The sequence below is a fragment of the Quercus robur genome, chromosome 11, assembly GCF_932294415.1.
Source record: "Quercus robur chromosome 11, dhQueRobu3.1, whole genome shotgun sequence".
In the NCBI taxonomy this organism is placed as follows: domain Eukaryota; kingdom Viridiplantae; phylum Streptophyta; class Magnoliopsida; order Fagales; family Fagaceae; genus Quercus; species Quercus robur.
In genome coordinates this window covers 35,466,276-35,485,426 of record NC_065544.1, presented here as the reverse complement: position 1 = coordinate 35,485,426, position 19,151 = coordinate 35,466,276, and the positions used below count along the sequence as shown (strand labels likewise).

Sequence of the window (19,151 nt, the reverse complement as noted above, 5' to 3'; positions counted from 1 at the left end):
GATGCTGAACCCCCAGTCCAGTCCATCATAGGTCTTGATGGACTTAGGGAATTTATAATGTTTCCCATCTGGACGGTTAATGATTTCACTTCCACAATCAAAGAAACACACTTCAAAACACTTAGGGAGAAGTTCAAAATACCCGTCAACATACCCCTTCGTCTACCCTACAAGTCGAAGAAATGTTATTATAAGGGTGTTGAAGGTGTTGGGGTATATGAGCAGATGCTAAAGGTTGGGCTCAGATTCCCCCTTAGTGCACTCCACCGTCACCTTTTCCAATACCTAGGTTTGGCCATCATCCAGATCTCTCCCAACACTTGAAGGGTCTTCCTCGGTGTTGAGGTTTTGTACGAGGCCATTTTAGATGGAGTAAGAAGGTTGACAGTGGAAGAATTCTTTCACTGTTACCGTCCAGTTAAGATTGCCCAGTCAAAGGGCATGTATAGCTTTGTGCCTACGAGCCCATTGCTGAGGCTCGTGTGTGAAACCCTCGACTCCAACAGGAACTAGAAGAGTAGGTATTTTTTTTATGGAGGGTGACGAGTGGATGTGTCGTCCTGGTGATAATGAATATATGCCCGTTGACATAACATAAGGCATAATGACCCCGTCTGGTATGTATCCATCCATATTTAGGTTTTTTTTTTTTTTTTTTGACCATGTAACTTTAACCGTCCTCTTTTGCAGTCCAAGAGCAACCACAAGTCTTATTAGAGCAGTGGAGTTTTTTGGAGAGGATTTTCAATAAAACCAAGCTAGAGGAGAGAACGTGGGCTAAATTGGTCACCCTTAACACCCTCTTTTGGTACTGTGATGGACCAGAGCCCACAACAGCTGCCCATCGCTACGACCTTCGAATCCGCCAACGTAAGTCCGTCACCTAATATATGTATATATACATTTTTAATCAAACCTCTGATATCCGTCCATTTTTGAACAGAGATGGACGCTGCCAGGAGAAGGGCTTACATTAAGCAACAAGTTACTTTGATAAAACAAGTGGAGGGTACCTCCAAGGGGACAGGTTCATCCAAATCGTCCACTAAGAGAAAGTAGCAGGAGAAGACCAACTGTCTTCCGAAGAAGCCCAAGACTACCCCTAAGCCCATCGTGGGTTTGAAAGTTAAAGTAAAGAAGATGGTTACCCCCATCGGGTAAGGACGGGGGAAGGGTCTCATGAAGGGTCTGGACACCGTCATTGAGAAGCCACCCGTCCTCCTTCATGAGGATTCTAAGTACGCATTGGAAAAGGTCACGTCTATAATTACATCTGACGACTATGAAGACTTGAGCAATCATGCTACTGAAGCAATGGGGGAGACGGGGCTTTTCAGCATTGCTTAGGTAATCACGTCTGTCCACTTTCTATATATATTTTTTATCTTACCTTGTTTCTAACTCTGCTTCGCTTTCAGGCAATGTTGATGATGAAGGGGTTGATGGATCATTGCCTGAACCATGAGATGGCCTTGGATCGTATCAGGGTGAAGGCTAACTCGACAGAGGACGAGCTAAACGTGTTGAAGGCCTAGAGGACGAGTATGTAGAAGAAACTTGCCTACTCGGAGCAAGTTAAGGGGGAGCTTAAAAAGCAAACAGAGTTATTGAGGCAGGTTCTGGAAGACAAGGAAAAAGAGATTACAGACACCAAGAACTAGCTTTGTCAAGCAAAGGAGGGAGCAGTACGTGAGTATCGTGACTCCGATGGCCTCCTCGCAGAATTTGAAGGCTTTTTTGCTGAAGGTTTTGACGATGCCCTCTGTCAGGTTAAGAATTCTTATCCAGACTTGGACGTGTCCAACATCACCATTGAGACCCAGGATCAATCAACAGCTCAGCTCGTCCTTTTGGAGAGTACGGAGGACCTATTCGCATGATGCTGTTGTGGATAATGCCACCGTTGAACTCAAAGTGACGGGGGTGTTGATCTTAAAGGTCAAGAGAAAACCGCTGAGGAAGTTACCCATCACCCTGAAGATGTACAAGTTGTGGAGAAGGACGATTCCCCGACCGTTCAACAATAGACTTTTTTATTTTTATTTTATTTTATTTTATGTAAAGATTTTGGAGAACAGTTAATTTCTAATTTTAACCGTTGCCTTTGTATCTAAAATTTTCTCCCTTTATGGGTTTCAACAATATTTACCTAGTTTGCATTATCCGTCTATTTTTGTTTGATGAATATGTAGTTGGTGGTTGTGTGAATGTAATCAATTTTTGGATGCACCCGTCCTCTTTTGGACGCGTAATGTTAGCTCAATGTGATGTTGACCCCGTCCACTATATGGACCTCATAGTTATTATTTACTAGGATGGACCCGTCCATTTAGGGACGTAATGTAAATTCATCATTATGCCAAACCCATCCATTATATGGACCTTTCAACTATCATCCTTAGGATGAGCCCGTCCACTTTTGGACTTGAAATGTTAATTCAATGTTATGTTGAGCTTGTCCAATATATGGACCTTATAATTATCATCCTTTAGGATGAGCCTGTCCACTTATGGACTTGTAATGTTAATTCAACTTATTGTTGACCCCATCCTCTCTGTGGACTGGAATTTTTAGTTGGAATTCGTCCATTTTATGGACTTTATAGTTTGAATCCGTCCACTTTATCTATAGGAATATAACATATGGCAATTCTGAATAACTCCTCTTATTATAATGGTAATTCATGTGTAGAAATTGTTCTTTGAAAAATAAAAAACTTGCCCTTGGGCATAAAAGGGATTGTAGATAATAAAAACTTAAACTAGAAAGAAATAAACTAGAAATGAGGAGTGTCATTGCTTGTCTACTACTAGTGGCCTACTGATAGTACTTCTTTAGGTCCTCTATGTTCCATGGGTGATGCAACTTTTGTCCGTCCAGCGTCTCCAGGTGGTAGGTTCCCTTTCTATGCCATGATACAACTCTGTATAGTCCTTCCTAGTTAGGTACTAGCTTTCCTTGGGATGCATCTCTTGTTGCACCCATTACCTTTCTTAGGACAAGGTCTCCTACCTGGAAGTCCCTGTGTCTAACCTTGGAATTATAGTGTTTGGCCATAAGATTCTGGTATCGTGCCAATCTTTGCTCAGCTGTCACTCTTACGTCATCCACCAAGTTGAGCTGCTGGCGCATCGTGCTTGCTTTCATTGTGGTTCCCAACCTTGTAGCTTATAAGTCCTACTTCTGCTAGAATGACTACCTCGCTTCCGTATGCTAATCGAAACGAGGTTTCTCCTGTAGGCATCCTTGTGGATGTCCTGTATGCCCAGAAAACACTTGGCAGCTCCTCCGGCCATATACCCTTTAACCCTTCAAGTTGAGTCTTGATGATTTTGAGCAAGGATTGGTTCGTGACCTCAACTCGTCCATTGGCCTGCAGGTGAGCGAGTGATGAGTAATAGTTGTTAATCCCTAGTTGTGAGCAAAAGGCTCGGAATGCGTTGTTGTCGAATTGCTTCCCTTTGTCTGAGACGAACGCCCTGGCATGCCATACCTACAAATGATGTTTTTTCACACAAAGCTTCGTACATTCTTTTCAGTGATGGTTGCTAGGGCTTCTACTTCTACCAACTTTATGAAGTAGTCTATATCAACTATTAGGTACTTCAATTGTCTAGCTGCTATTGGGAATGGACCCATTATATCCAATCCCCATTGTGTGAATGGCCATGGGGTCGTTATTGGGGTGAACTCCTCTATTGGTTGCTTGATGAAGTTGCCAAACCTTTGACATTTGTTGCAAGCTTTGATATATACGTGGGCATCCTTCTGCATGGTCAACCAGTAGTATCCTACTCGGGTTAATTTATGTACTAACGACTGTGACCTAGAGTGGTTTCCGCAGACTCCCTCGTGAACTTATCTCATGACATAGTCTGCCTCTTCAAGGATGAGACACCTCAGGTACGTTTGGTAGAAGCCTCTTTTATAAAGGATGTCTTTAATCAAAACAAAGCGGGTAGCTTGAACCTTCAATTTTTTGGTAGCATCCTTGCCGTCTAGCAACACATCATCCATTAAGTAGGAGGTTATTGGTGTTGTCCAAAAGTTTTCGAATCCTACCTCTTGCACACTGATGCTTTCTACTAGTGGTGAATTTTGAACGAAGGACAGTACCTAACTAGGGATGACCATGTGCTTTGCTGACGTAGCCTTAATGAGTTGGTTGGCGCGTTCGTTCTCTTCCCTTAGGATTTGAACGAACTTCGCTCGGAGGTTGTTAACCCGATCCTTCACCTATTCCAGGTACTTCTTCATTTGTTCATTCTTGCAGTCGTATTCCTCGTTAACCTGACTTGTTACTACTTGGGAATCGTAGTAGACGACCAAATTTTCAGCTCTCGCGGCCTTGGCATGGTCTAGTCTTACTATTAGGGCTTCATATTCCGCTTCATTATTAGTCATAGGGAAATCCAGACGGACCATGCATTTGATCTTATCTCCTTCTGAGCTATGGATTATCACACCAGCTCCACCTGCTTGCTTATTAGAGGATTCGTCTGTGTGGATGCTCCATTGTGGGACTTCTTCTGCACCTTGGCCTTTTACGTTAATGAGCTCTGCAATGAAGTCGGCGACCACCTGTCCTTTAATGGCAGTGCGGGGGCGGTATTGTATGTCGAACTCACTCAATTCTATTGCCCATAATGCCACTCGTCCGGTAGTTTTAGGATTACTCATTGCTTGCCATAGGGGTTTGTCCATCAGGACAATTACTGTATGAGCTTGAAAGTAGGGCTTGAGCTTACGAGCCGCAATAACTAGAGCGAAGGCGAGCTTCTCCATTGGTGGGTATCTTTCCTCTGCACTTCGGAGTGCTCGACTCACGTAGTACATAGGATTTTGTACGCTATCTTCTTCGCTGACTAATGTTGCGCTGACAGCCACCGAGGACACTACTAAGTAGAGGAATAGTTCTTCCCCCGACTGGGAAGGACTTAGCAACAGAGGGGATGAGAGGTAGGTTTTTAGGTCCTCGAATGCTTGCTGCCACTCGATTGTCCACTAAAAAAACTTCTTTAGCGTGTGGAAGAATGGTAGACACTTATCCGTCACTTTTGACATGAACTTGTTTAGCACTGCTATCTTACCGTTGAGGCTTTGTACTTCTTTCACATTCCTTAGAGTTGCCATCTCTATTATGGCCCAAATCTTGTTTGGGTTGGCCTTGATACCCCTCTGAGACACCATGAACCCTAGGAATTTTCCTGCCGTCACTTTGAAGGCACACTTGCCTGGGTTGAGTTTCATGTTGTATAAGCGGAGGGTGTCGAATGTTTCCTTGAGGTCCTCCAAGTGATCTTGCTCCCTTCAGCTTTTCACCAACATGTCGTCGACATAGACCTGGACATTCCTCCCAATATGTTGTTCATGAGCCTCTGATAAGTCACGTCCACATTTTTTAGGCCAAATGACATTACTTTATAACAAAAAAAGGCCTTGGCTAGTAACGAAAGAAGTTTTTTCCTGATCTGCTTCGTCCATCCTAATTTGGTTGTAGCCTGAAAAAGTGTCCATGAAGCTTAATAGCTAGTGTTAAGCCATAGAGTCAACCAGGACATCAACCCGCGAGAGGGGGTAACTATCTTTGGGGCATGCTTTATTTAGGTCAGTGAAGTCTACGCACATCCTCCATTTCTTGCTAGCTTTCTTGACCATCACTACGTTTGCCAGCCAGCCAGTCAAGGTAGTAAACCTCCCTAATGAAATTGGCCTCTTGTAGCTTGTGGACTTCTTCTGCTATAGCTTAATCTCGTTCTAGGGCAAATACCCGTTTCTTATGACGGATGGGTGTAAAGGAAGGTAACACATTCAATCTGTGTACTATGACCGAAGGGTCTATTCCTGGCATATCTTCATGGCTCCAAGCAAATACATCGCAGTTGTTTTTTAGAAAAGTTACAAGTGTTTGGCGGACCATCGAGTTAGCGAGGGTACCAATCCTTGTCGTTCGATCAGGCTTGGAGTCGTCGAGAAGTACGTCTTCAAGCCTTTCAACGGGCTCTGTCACCGTCAAGTATTCTTTTATGTTCATGGTCTGGAGGTGGTCGTCCATCTCCATCATGGATATGTAGCATTCGCGCGCAACCACCTGATTTCTGCGCAGCTCCTCTACTTTATAATCTGCGAGGAATTTAATCATTAAATGGTAGGTTGAGGTTACAGCCTTCCATGCATTGAGGGTGGGTCGTCCTAGGATAGCATTGTAAGCGGACAAGTAGTTGACTACAAGGAAGGTTACGTCCTTAGTGATCTGTTGGGGGTAGTCACCCACTGTCACGGATAATGTGACCGCGCCAAGAGTGAATACTCGCGTTCCTTCGAATCCAACGAGCGGAGCAGTCATCAAAATCAACCGCTTTTTATCAATCCTTATCTGTTGGAATGCTGGGTAGTAAGCTGAGCTGCCATTATCAACTAGAACTCGGTGCATATTGTAATCTTCTACTAGTATGCTGATAACGAGTGCATTGTCATGCGGGTGGTGAAGACGTCGGACATCTTCTTTTAAGAATTCAATGACGAGGTTGTCCATCCACGCCATCTTTGGTACGGAACTCGTCAGCTGGACTTTCTAAACCATCCTGAAATAAGTTTTCCTAGCCTTTTTGGACGACCCAGTAGCCATCGTGCCTCCTACAATCATCCTTATATCCCCTATGGGTGGCCTTGGACGCTTATTCTCCCATCGAGGAGCTTGCTCTTAAGGTGGGTCTGTCCTTTTCTTACTGATGAACCTTTGCAGCTTTCCTTCTCGGATAAGGGCTTCAATCTATTGCTTCAAGTCGTAACAATTAATTGTGTCATGGCCGTAATCACGGTGGAATCGGCAATACTTGTCTCTAGACCTCTTATTAGGGTCTCCATTCAGCTTGTCGGAAAAGGTCAAGGCTCCTTCATCCTTAATCTATATTAAGACTTGGTCGATCAGGGCAGTCAATGGGGTGAAACTCATGAATTTCCCTGTGGGGGGTTTGGAGAGCCTATCCTCCTGCCGTTCTCCAGTTTTAGCCATCTTTCGCCCTCTATCTGGCCGTATGTCTTCCTGTCTTTCCCTTTTCTTGGGCTTCTCTTCTCGGGCCAGTAGTGCGTCTTTCACGTTCATGTACTTGGTTGCCCTGTAAAGCACATTCGACATAGTCTTCGGCTCATTCTTGTACAGAGAAAATAGGAACTTACCTTTTCATAGCCCATTGGTGAACGCTGCCACGAGTATCTTATCGTCTGCTTCATTGATTGAAAGAGCCTCCTTGTTAAAGCAAGTTATGTAAGATCTCAGCATCTCATCCTCTCGTTGCTTAATGTTTATTAAGCATGCAGTGGACTTCTTGTACCTGTGTCCCCCGATGAAGTGTGAGGCGAACTAGGCACTTAACTCCTTGAATGTACTGATGGAGTTGGGCATCAGTTTACTGAACCAGATTCTTACGGATCCCTTCAGTGTAGTGGGGAAGGCTCTGCACATGATCTGGTACCCCCTATAGGTGCATCAGGACCTTGAAAGACTCCAGGTGATCTAAGGGGTCCTTAGATCCGTCATAATTTTTCACCTGCGACATACGAAACTTCGGTGGAAGGGGGAATGAAGTGACGAAGATTATGAATGGCGAGTCAGTTCGGTGGACCAAGTCATCGAGGTCGTCAGACACTCGTCCTCTAATGGCGTTCATCATAAAGTCCATCATTTCCTTCATCATCTGTATCTCGGCGACTATGTGAGATGGAACCGTATCGGTGATGGACAGCCGGCTCGTGTCCTGTTGTTCTAGCCTGCTTGAGGCGTTGCTTCCTTCCAGACCTTCTTGGTTCCTTCTTTCAACGTTGTTGCCTTCTTAGTCCTCCTCTTGGGTATCCATCACTGCATTTTTATGGCGTAATTGTTCCTCTAGGTCATGATTCTGTTTGGTGAGATGTTCCACTACTGTTGTGAGGGTTTGGACTTGCCTCTCCAAGGCAGTGGGTCGCAGTTCATCGTCCTGATTGTTGGTAGTGGTTGCCATCGAACGAGTAAGTACCATGCAACTTTTTGTTTGGGAGGCGATAATATGGCTTACAAATTGAAGATTCCCATAGATGGCACCAACTGATAATGTCAAAAAATACCAATAAGTCACACGGTCCTCATGTGCTCAAAACAATACCTGCATAACACAAAAGAGAAGGCCTAACAGAGAGCACCGGTATGGTGCTAGCCAAAAACCCTCTAAAAGTCAAGTTAGAACTTCTCATAACTCTAGAGTGCCAGAGTTGGGCTGAATTATGCGTCCCTTGTAATCTGAGGGTTTCTAAGTTTTTATAGTAATGTAGAACTCCATTTCTTGCATAGGAAGGCGTTTCTCATATAGAGAAGATCATCATTATTGAGCGTATATTATAGAATCCTCCTCATATTAGAATTCCATCCATATTGAGACTCTATGAGTTAGGGTTAACCGTGAGACGCAAGTTGTTTCCATTTAGGATTCCTTGGAGACTACTGAAACAGGTGGATGCCACGTGGCCCTCTAGACCCGTCCACCTTGTGTCCGTACTCTCTAGATCCGTCTACCATCAACCCACTGTTTCAAATCCATCATGCTTATTAAAATGGATTCGTCATCCATACTTTTACCCTCTTCACATAAATTTGGATATGATGAAAGGAAATAAAAATAAAAATAAAAAACAGCTACAATAAAAAAAAAAAAAATATATATATATATATATATATATGTGTGGAAAGCGAAATGAAGAACCTATTTTTAGTGTTTTTGGGTGCCAAAAAAATTTGTATTGAAACTTTAGCTTGCTTCTCTTAAACTGAGTATAAATAGGGAGGATCCAATCCAATACTTTGATCTATGCGTAGCTCATGTAGGTACAAATAATAAAATTTAGGTGTAAACACATTTTAATCATTTAAATAAATAGTTGTCTATATATATATATATATAATATAAAACCGAAACCTCTGAAACTGTCACAATTTTCCACGTCAACACAGTATTTAAATAAAATTATCATTTTATTAATTATTTTTGTTTAGTCCAAACTTAACAAGAAGTGAAATTTTATCTCTCTAACAAGTCCCACTTAAATTCAAACTTATCATTATCATTTTTTTTAAACAAAATTATTTTTGTTTAATCCAAACTTAATAAGGAGTGAAACTCTATCTTTCTAATAAGTAGGGGTGTGCAAAAAACCCACCGACCCGCCAAACCCGACCCGACCCAATCCACCCGTCGGGTTGGGTTGGTTTTTCAGGCTTGGTGGGTTGGGTTACAATTTTTTTTTTACAGTGGGTCGGGTTGGGTTTAGGTCATAAAATTACAAACCCGCCAAACCCGACCTAACCCACCCATATTTAATATATATTTAAAATATATTATATATTTAATAATTTTTTTTAAAACCAGCTGTAGGCAGGGACGGACCCACTAAGGGGCAGGGAGGGGCCATTGCCCCCCCCCCCCCCCCCCTCACCCCCAACCACAAAAAAAAAAAAAAAAAAAAAAACCATTTCTTTGAAAAAAATTAGTATATTGGAAGACTCATATTTTAGAGTTTATAGTTGGCCCCCCTCAAATTTTTGGATTGGTCCAAATAGCCCAAAAGAAACTAATCACCTAACCCTTTCTTTGGGCCTGTGGCCCCTCCATAGTCTAAATACAACACAATAAAAAATCTACAAATCACCAATATCATAATTCAATTATTCATAACCAAAAAAATCTCATAGAAAAAAAAATTCCCTTACAAGGGTGACAATAATTTATGACTTTTTAATTGATTTATAAATTATGGGAAAGTCAATTACAATATTTAAATTTTTTTCAAAAGATAAAATGCAAAATTCTTTTAGAAGCCAATATTAATGATGTAGCATTGCCAACTCTTAATATTAATATCCCAATTTTTTAAAATCCTCAAAAAAAGTTTTGAAAAATTCATTAGTATGATTTTTAGTTGCATTCAAAAGTATGGGTTTGTCATATTGGTGAGTTGGTCAACGTGATAAAATCAACATTTTTATTCAAATTACCCAAAATTTGGAGATCCGAAGTCCTCTTCTTTTTTTATTCTTCTTCTTTGAAAATGTTAGAATATCATATTGTAACTTTCAACTTTTTTTATTCATATTATTTCCTTCTTGACTTAAATATTTATGGTAATAAAATGCAGTTGTTTTGCCTACCATGATTTTTTTTTTTAACAAACCATGTCACTTGAAATTTTTTTGGTTCATGCTTTGCCCCCCCGGGTTCAAATCCTGGTTCCGTCCCTGGCTGAAGGGCACTTATATATATATTTAAATATATATTATATATTTAATAATTTAAAAAAAAAACAGCTGTAGAGCAGCACTTCCTCGGTTCCTCCTACTAATACTAATTTAATATATATATATATATATGAAATATATTATATAATTAATAATTTTTTAAAATAACGAGTTCTTCCTATCCTATATAAAAGCCAATTAATTCACACAAACCCTAATAAATTACTATTGTTGTTTAGTCATTAGTGTTGTTTACCTTTAAGGAGTTATATTGATACTAATCTTTAGGTTTTTTTAATATATTAATATTTATATTTTTTTCTACTCAATTTAATAATAATAATAATAAAAAATTTGTCAAACTCATGAGTTCAACCCTACCCATGTGGGTTGGGTTGGGTTGGGTTGAATTGAACTTATGTGATGGGTTGGGTTGGGTTGAATTTTTTTGACCCACCATGGTGGGTTGGGTCAAAAAATCCCCTTAACCCGACCTATGCACACCCCTACTAACAAGTCCAACTTATACTCAAACTCAAAGTATATCATCTATATATAATATAAAATTGAAACTTTTGACTTTTTGTTGTCAATTTTAAAATTTGACACATCAATTTTACAAGTCTCGTAAATTTACGCCTCATTATAATTTATTTTAATTAATTTATTAGTTTTAACTTTTTATGGGGACTCTTCCATATTAGTTTTACGTAAGCCCAAAGGAAACTAAACAAACCGACTACTACACAACTACTACTAAGTAGTAATATATAAACACTCTTAAAACCTAAAGCTAAACTCAAGGGAGTAAAGAAACACTAAGAGAGAGAGAGAGAGAGAGAGAGAAAATAGTCAAATACTCTCTATAATTTTTTTTAATCAATGATTTTTAGATTCATGCTAATGAGTTGGTCTCTCTCTATAAAGATACTGCTATTTTTTCTAAATAATTGTGATCAATTGTTTAGTGCTCTATATTTTTAGATTACTTCTCTAGGTCGGCTTTTCAATGGGTCCATTTAGTGGACTCATAATCTCAATAATTTTCCATAGATTATGCTATTGTATGCTAAATTTACAATGTTTTCTTTCGTAGCATGCAACTTATCCAAATTTGGATAGTTCCACCCCTTTCTATGGTAGTCATGGAGGTTAGCATTTTTTTTTTTTTTTGAGAATCCAGATCAAAGACCTGGGAATTTTATTCAAAAAAACCAGAAACTTAATGAACATCATACAAAAGCAACGGGGCAATATCAGCTGGCAAATCAGCTAACCAAACCTGAACCCCCCTAACTGACTTTGCTTTCTTAGCAAGCGCATCTGCCACAGCATTACACTTACGATTAACAGAAGCAAATTCTACAAACTGGAACACATCAGAATGCATCCGAATATCGCCTAAGATGTTGCCGAAACTAGCCATACAATCCGCACCATGAAGGAGAGAATTAATGATAACTGTAGAATCCCCTTCAACCACAACACGATTGAGACCAAGCTCTAAAGCAAACTGAACAGCCTTCAAACAAGCTAAGGCTTCCAAATCTGCCACTGAATGGGCCAAAGGAATGGACGCAGACAGAGCACCCACAGCCTCCCCTCTGTTATTACGAACAATGACACCTAAACCCGCCAAACGAGAAGCACGAAACACCGCAGCATCGAAGTTTACCTTGAAGCAATGAGGTTCAGGAGGGCGCCATTGCTGCATAGGAAAAGGACGAAGAGGAGCGGGTTCCTCTGTTTGTGCTTGAAGAAACTCTTGCAGGTAGCTCCCTGCTCTACTGCAAATGTTCTGGACAGGAAGAGCTGGACGACCAAAGTGGATCGCATTACGTCTATTCCATAAGAACCAAGCAATGGTAACAAAAATTTCAGCTCTGAACTCGTCACGGCAAAACAGAAACCTGGAAAGTAAGTCGTTGAAGGAGCTTGGTTCCGCTGGTACCAAGTGGTTGAACCATTCCAGCGTGTTCCACACACCCGAAATAACTTCACAGGCCCAAATTGCATGGATGGAGTCTTCTGGATGATCCTTGCACAGTTCACAGTTCGCAGTTGGAACGATGTTCCGCCGATGAAGATTCACCATTGTTGGCAGGGCGTTATTGCAAATTCGCCACACAAAATGCTTTATTTTGTTAGGCACCCGTAGCTGCCAAATACCTTTCCAGAATTTTCTCTGACCTTCCAAGTTTGAGCTACCTGCACTAGAAGATGAATCACGGGAAACTAGCAATTTGTAAGCACTACAAGTAGTGAACATACCAGTCGGCGTGAACGCCCAAGTAATTCGATCAACAGGACGTCGAATGCTCAAGGGAATTCCCAAGATAATCTCAGCTTCATGGGGCAGAAACAGTTGCTGCACAACCTCCGTTTTCCATGCCACTTGTTCTTGATCAATCAAAGAGGATACTTTCGCATCAGGAGCCAAAGATGGAATGGGTGATATAATTGAGCAGTTAGTACTTCCAGGCAGCCACCTATCCTCCTTAATTCTCACAGCCTCCCCTGTACCAATGCGCCAAACCATTCCTTTTCGAATTACATCCCTAGCACTAATAATGCTTTTCCAAGCATAAGACCCCGAGCTAGAAGCATGAGCTTCCAAGATAGAGCAATCCGGGAAGAAACGGGCCTTGAAAACTCTATGGCATAGAGAATCAGGATTATTAATCAAACGCCACACTTGTTTAGCCAATAAAGCATCGTTGAATTTTTCAATTTCTTTAAACCCCAACCCCCCTACTTCTTTGGCTTCACATAGACGCTCCCATTTCACCCAGTGGGTTTTCCGATGCTCTCCACCATATCCCCACCAAAATTTGCGAATTAATCCTTCCAGATCCTTAATAAGACCCTTTGGGAGTTTAAAGCAACTCATGGTATAAGTTGGGATTGCCTGAATTACTGACTTGATCAGAACCTCCCTGCCCGCCTGTGATAAAAGCTTCTCTTTCCACCCTTGAAGTTTTTTCCATACTCTTTCTTTAATGTAGATAAAACTCTGTTTTTTTGCCCTACCCACTAATGCTGGTAAACCCAAATACTTCTCAAATTGGCATATAGCTGGAACACCCAATACCTGTTGAATCCGAACCCGCACCTCCTGGGGAGTGTTGGAACTAAAAAAGATATTAGTTTTCTCCCGATTAATTTTCTGCCCTGTACCCCTCTCATATGTAGCTAGAATTTCCAGAATTTTCCGACACTCAGCTTCTTTGGCACTGCAAAATAATACACTGTCATCTGCAAAAAATAAGTGTGATATTTTTGGGCCATTTCTGCAGATAGCTACGCCTCGAATATGCCCCTCAACTTCAGCTTTAGTCAATAAGCTTTGCAAACCCATAGCACAGATTAGGAAGAGATAAGGTGACAGAGGATCACCTTGCCGAAGGCCACGACTAGGTTTGATGTTACCAACCGGTTGTCCATTGAGTAAGACAGAATAGGATACCGAACTAATGCATGACATGATAAGACTGACCATTCTGTCCCCAAGCCCGAGATGCCTCATAGCACGCTCCAAAAATTCCCACTCGACCCTATCATAAGCTTTGCTCATATCCAGCTTAAGTGCCATTTGACTTTTATTTATTGGTCCATATTTTTTTCCAATCCCATTACAATTTTCTTCCCATTAAAGTTTGATGTCGAATTGAAGTTTCTGTTAGCTAATTGAATATTTTCTCTATTATATTTTTCTATTGTGTAGTCATATATATATATATATATATATTTTTTTTTTTTTTCAATAATTTATAGGCATTGAATCTTCTAATCTTTTCAATTCTTTTTGCTTTTTAGAAGTTTTAACTTTTGAATTCTTGGGTTATTTTTTGCCAATATTTGAAACAATTTGGCAGATTTCAAACACTATAGCCATGGATTATTCTTTTGAGGGTATGCCATCTTTCTTTTATATTTTTCTATTGTGTAGTTATATGTTTTTTGTTTTGTTTCATTAATTTATAAACTTAGAATCTTTTGATTTTTTTTTTTAAAACTTATTGTAACATTGAATAAAGTGAAGATATTTAAAATATGCTAACTATACCGTGCATTGCATAGGTTAGTGACTAGTTTATTATAAATAGAAAGAAAGAAAAAATGCAGTTTAGATTTTAAGAAAATCTTAGAGGCTTTTTAAGTAAAATCATATAAATTGGTATACATGGGTTGGGTTTGGTGTATTTTTCAATCCAACCCAACTTCCATTAGTTGAGAAATCTCCAACCCAACCCAACCTAGAGTGACTCTTAAAACCAACCAAGCCCTATTCGTATGGATCAGGTTGATTAGGTTAGATCATCGAGTTGAAGTCATTTTGTGAAGCCTAATAAAATTTGTTGATTTTCATTCAACTATTTAAACTAATTATTATGATTTACACAATCGGGCCTAAGATTCATTTTTCATCCAAACTAAATCTTAAAATATGAAAATAAATCAAACAAAAAAATTTAACCAAACCTCAAAATTCAATTTAAAACAAATTAACTAACTTGAAATACATATATTTATTAAACTACTAATAGCTTAGGTTGAGTTGGTAGGTTGAGTTAAGTTACCTATGTGTCAAAATGGGTTGGTTTCATTGGGCTGGTGTGTTGAATACACACTCCTAATTATATTTAACTTGTACTTTTTTTTTAATAATTTAGACGTCACAACAACAGAAGAGGAGGGATGCAAACCATAATTTTTCTAATAAAAGAAATCTGGTTAAGCTATTGAGTTACAAGACACTTGACTATAAAACTTATACTTAAGCAATGGGAAAATTTCAAAAGTAAAAAATAAAGCTCCTTAACTTAAGTCTCCTCTTGCCACTACTATTAGTAGTTATATATATTTAAATGCAGTTGATATTTTTTTCCTCTTTATTGCCAAGTGCCAACCCCTTAATCCCTTTTAATTAATACTAGTTTATAACAACCATTGCATAAGCATAAGTATAATTAATAATTACCACAATTTTATATATGTGTTTGTAACTTTTCTACCGAATAAATATAAACTATACACATTTGTAGTACTACATAGAAACATAATAATTAAATTTGATTCTTTCTATATTTTTAAGTCTAAAGGAATGAATAATTGATTCAAAACTAGAGTATAATTGAATGACGCTTGACATGATGAAATTGGACTAAAGTAAAGTTCTATAGACATTTGACATCAAATTATATTTCTATTTGAATGACAACTAATTAGTACATTTTATCTGATTATGCAAAAGTTCTCCACCATATTTAAAAAATTCTTTCACCAAGTCCGTTTCTTTTGTTAAGTTAAATTTATAAATTAAAAAAAAAAAAGGGACAAATCATTAGGAAGTCATAATCATCATGCATGACGAATCAGTTCCATGCATGTTTCTTTAGTATTCAGTGATGCAATGCGAGACTCGTGCTCTTAAGCTTGATATAAGCCTAAATTGGGCCAAGCACAAATCAAAGGAGATTCTTAAAGTGTTGGCCTAGTTTCTCAAAAAAAAAAAAAAAATTGTTGAACTATAGTTTTTTGTTTATTTTAAAATACCAAATAAAGACTTGTTCACCAGAAAGAAAACAAAAGAAAAAAAAAAGGGAGGTTTTGAGATGAAACAAGGAAGGAAGTAAGGAGCTGATGAAGCCTCAATCCATTTCCATCTTCATAATCAATATGTGTGCTACAAAAGCTCGTTTGGTAAGAAATTTCTAGTAACGTTGTTTAAGTTTTGAGAAAATACGTATGGGTGAAAAAGTAACAATAGTTTTTGTTGTTTAAACACCGTTACAAATTATGTCAATGTTGATATAAAGATTTGATATCTTTAATCTATCTTTTATATTTGACAGTTTTTAGACCTCTTAAACAATTGATTAAACCTAGGTAATTAGCCAAGTTGTTACTTAGTCCAATTAAACAAGTCTAGGTTATCACAATTATAAAGATCAAATCATGTAAAGTAGCGAAAAATAAATAACACACGATGTGATCACCTAGGAAACCAAACTGGTAAAAACCTGGGGAGGATTTGACCTAGCTATCCTCAAGGTAAACTTGAATCCACTATCTTGAAAGAATCGAAGTTCATACAAAAGGACTTACAAGCACCCCCGCTTGACTTCCTAATGCTACCAACCAGTAGAACTTACTGACACGACCACGTGTAAGCTCCGAATCCACGGACTCCTTCTTTCTTGGATTCCCACCAGCTACAAGCACCCCTGCTTGTGTATTCTTTAAGTTTTAATGGCAGCAACTGAATTGATCATCAAGGTGTAGAAAATATCTCTTCCTTGAAAACCCTAAGTTTGTGTAAAGGAAAGCGCATCTAGATCTCACAAGAGATTTACACAAACCGCAATATGAGCAACCTTTAGAGAGCCTTTGGGTACAAAACCCTAAATACAAAAAGAGGCACAAGAGGCACTCTAATCTCTCTAAAAACAACTTCTAAAAAATGTTCTAGGGTTTCCCTTATATATAGAAGAGTTTTACTTGAACCCTAATACGTTTAAGTAGAGTTTGGGCTGAATTGGAACTCTGCAGAAAAATAAATCTGCTCGTGGTTCGATCGATCAAGTCTAATTTTCGATCGATCGAGCCTTGCAGATTTAGTCCAATAAATTCTGCAATCACTCGATTCCAATTTCACAAATAAACATACTTTGAGCAAGTCTAAACCTAGACTCTATGTTTTGATCATGGTTTGCCAACAAAATACAAATTGAAGTTCTAATACATTAGTTCCTAATTTTTTAGAACCTAACAATCTCCCCCTTTGGCAATCCGTGACAAAACACATCAGAAACATGAAATGCTCAAAGTTACATATAGCCCAAAAATAATTCAACCTAACTACTATCTATCAGTTGCAAGTGTAGACAGCAGCATGACTGAATCAACCTGTATATTTCCTGAAATACTCAACAAACGCATAAACGCATGTGTGACAGAAAAACAAAAACAGTAAATCAACAAATATGCAATCTAACTCTCCCCCTAAGTTAGATACATCAAAAACAATGTTAACTCAATGTTAACTCCCCCTAAACAGAACATTCTTGTATTCAGTAAATCAACAAATATGCAATCTAACTCTCCCCCTAAGTTAGATACATAAAAAACAATGTTAACTCCTCCTAAACAGAACATTCTTGTATTTTCCACACATTTCATCTAAATCTCTCCCCCTTTTTGTCACGCATTGACAAAGACAACTCAAACAAAGAGTTGACAGAAAACATACGCAACAGAGTAAGAGAAAATAGAGAAAGAAGGGAACACAAAACAATTCAACTCTATAGGAAATAGAGACAACTCCCCCTATGAACAACAAAGGTTAAAAACAAGCTTCTCCCCCTATAAAAATAGGAAAAACAAAACAAGTTTTGGGGAAAAATAAAGGGGTTGGGGATAAAGAAAAATACACAAACCAAGTTTAAAAAAAACTAAGTTGAGGATACACATGAAGAAAAAAATATTCTCTCTTTCAATAAAAAGCAAACATGGCATTATGTGACCCATAAACAGTTGCATGAGTAGAGAAAATATTTGCACATTGATTATCCATCATATCTCTTAAGAAAAATATTTTCTACAGTTCACACATAAAAATAGCATATACTAAAAAGTACATAACTCAAAAATTAATCAATCGATTTTTTAAATCAAGTTGAGTATCAAATTTAGCAAAGTATATGCATGTTATGTGTGAAAACAATGAGAGATATGACTGCAAAACTGCAAGATGGATACAAAAACAATGCAATGCATTTCAATCCTAAATATAAATGATGCATGGAAAAATTAACTTTTTTGAAAAACAGAACAATTTAATGCAGAAACTCCTCAAAGCACAATATTTCATGAATGAAATACATGAGTATGAGATTAAAAGTTTTTCAAAAACGTACACTTGAATTCAACCCAGATTTTCCAAAAACAAGTTTTTCAATCAATTTGTCCTCAAATCTCAAATTTTAAACATATTTTGTATCAAAATCAAGGAATTTTCAATCTTGGATGGCCACAACAAGATCACACACAATATAATGTACCAAGTTTAGCAAGGAGTAACTTGTGTAGTGTGTGCAACTAGCAAAAGCTTGAGATACATGTGAGGTGATATGTGAATAGCAATCAATCACAAAGTCTACAAAATTCACCACATAGAATTTGAAAGAGACTATCACTTAAAGAGTTACATCATATAACTCCCACATCTCCTAGAAAACAAGCTTGCAATCATGTAAGTTTCTTGATTTGTCTTATAATATACACACCAATTTTAATTAAGTGATTTGGCATCAAGCCTAATAGTACACACCAATTTTAAGCATTAAGCAATTAAACCGAGGCTTCACCTTATGTTCTTTTTGTGCATGTGCTACACTTTCTCAAGCACAAAATCTTATGATATGCACTAAGGTGTTCATGATTAGCTAGTAAACAGTGGTAAGATGGTTATTTATGCCTTTCTCAAAAGGATCAAGTCTGACAGTCAAATAACATGTGACTTCAAGATTAAGACAAAGTGATAAACACCATAAACATCTTTCCCACACAACATGCACTACAAAGTTTCAACTAGTCAAGTGTAATAAATAAGCTCATCAAAGCTAAACAAGGTACATAAACTTGTTATGTAAAGATAATATGGCCAATCTTTGATTATAAATCCAAGATGTGAAATACAAAACACAAAAATCTTTTTGGTTTTAAAACTATATGACCAAAAAAAAAAAAAAAAAAAACCCACATATTATGCTAAATGAACAATGCAAATGCAATGCATGACACTACTTAACTAAGCTATAGAGGGTATACAAACAAGAAATATCAATTTCTTAATTAACCCTTGAGTACATGTACAAACTAGTA

General features: G+C 38.3%; 1 protein-coding gene across 1 annotated transcript; it reads right to left on the bottom strand.

The window, feature by feature from the left end:
* Positions 1–5,747: 5,747 nt before the first annotated feature.
* Positions 5,748–6,545, bottom strand: LOC126704978 (uncharacterized). Its single transcript, XM_050403953.1, has one exon. The coding sequence runs from the start codon at positions 6,543–6,545 to the stop codon at positions 5,748–5,750; it is 798 nt and encodes a 265-aa protein (XP_050259910.1).
* Positions 6,546–19,151: the final 12,606 nt, after the last annotated feature.

Coding starts and splice junctions, on each gene's coding strand:
- LOC126704978 (XM_050403953.1), bottom strand. CDS start 6,545: ATGGCGTGGATGGACAACCTCGTCATTGAATTCTTAAAAGAAGATGTC.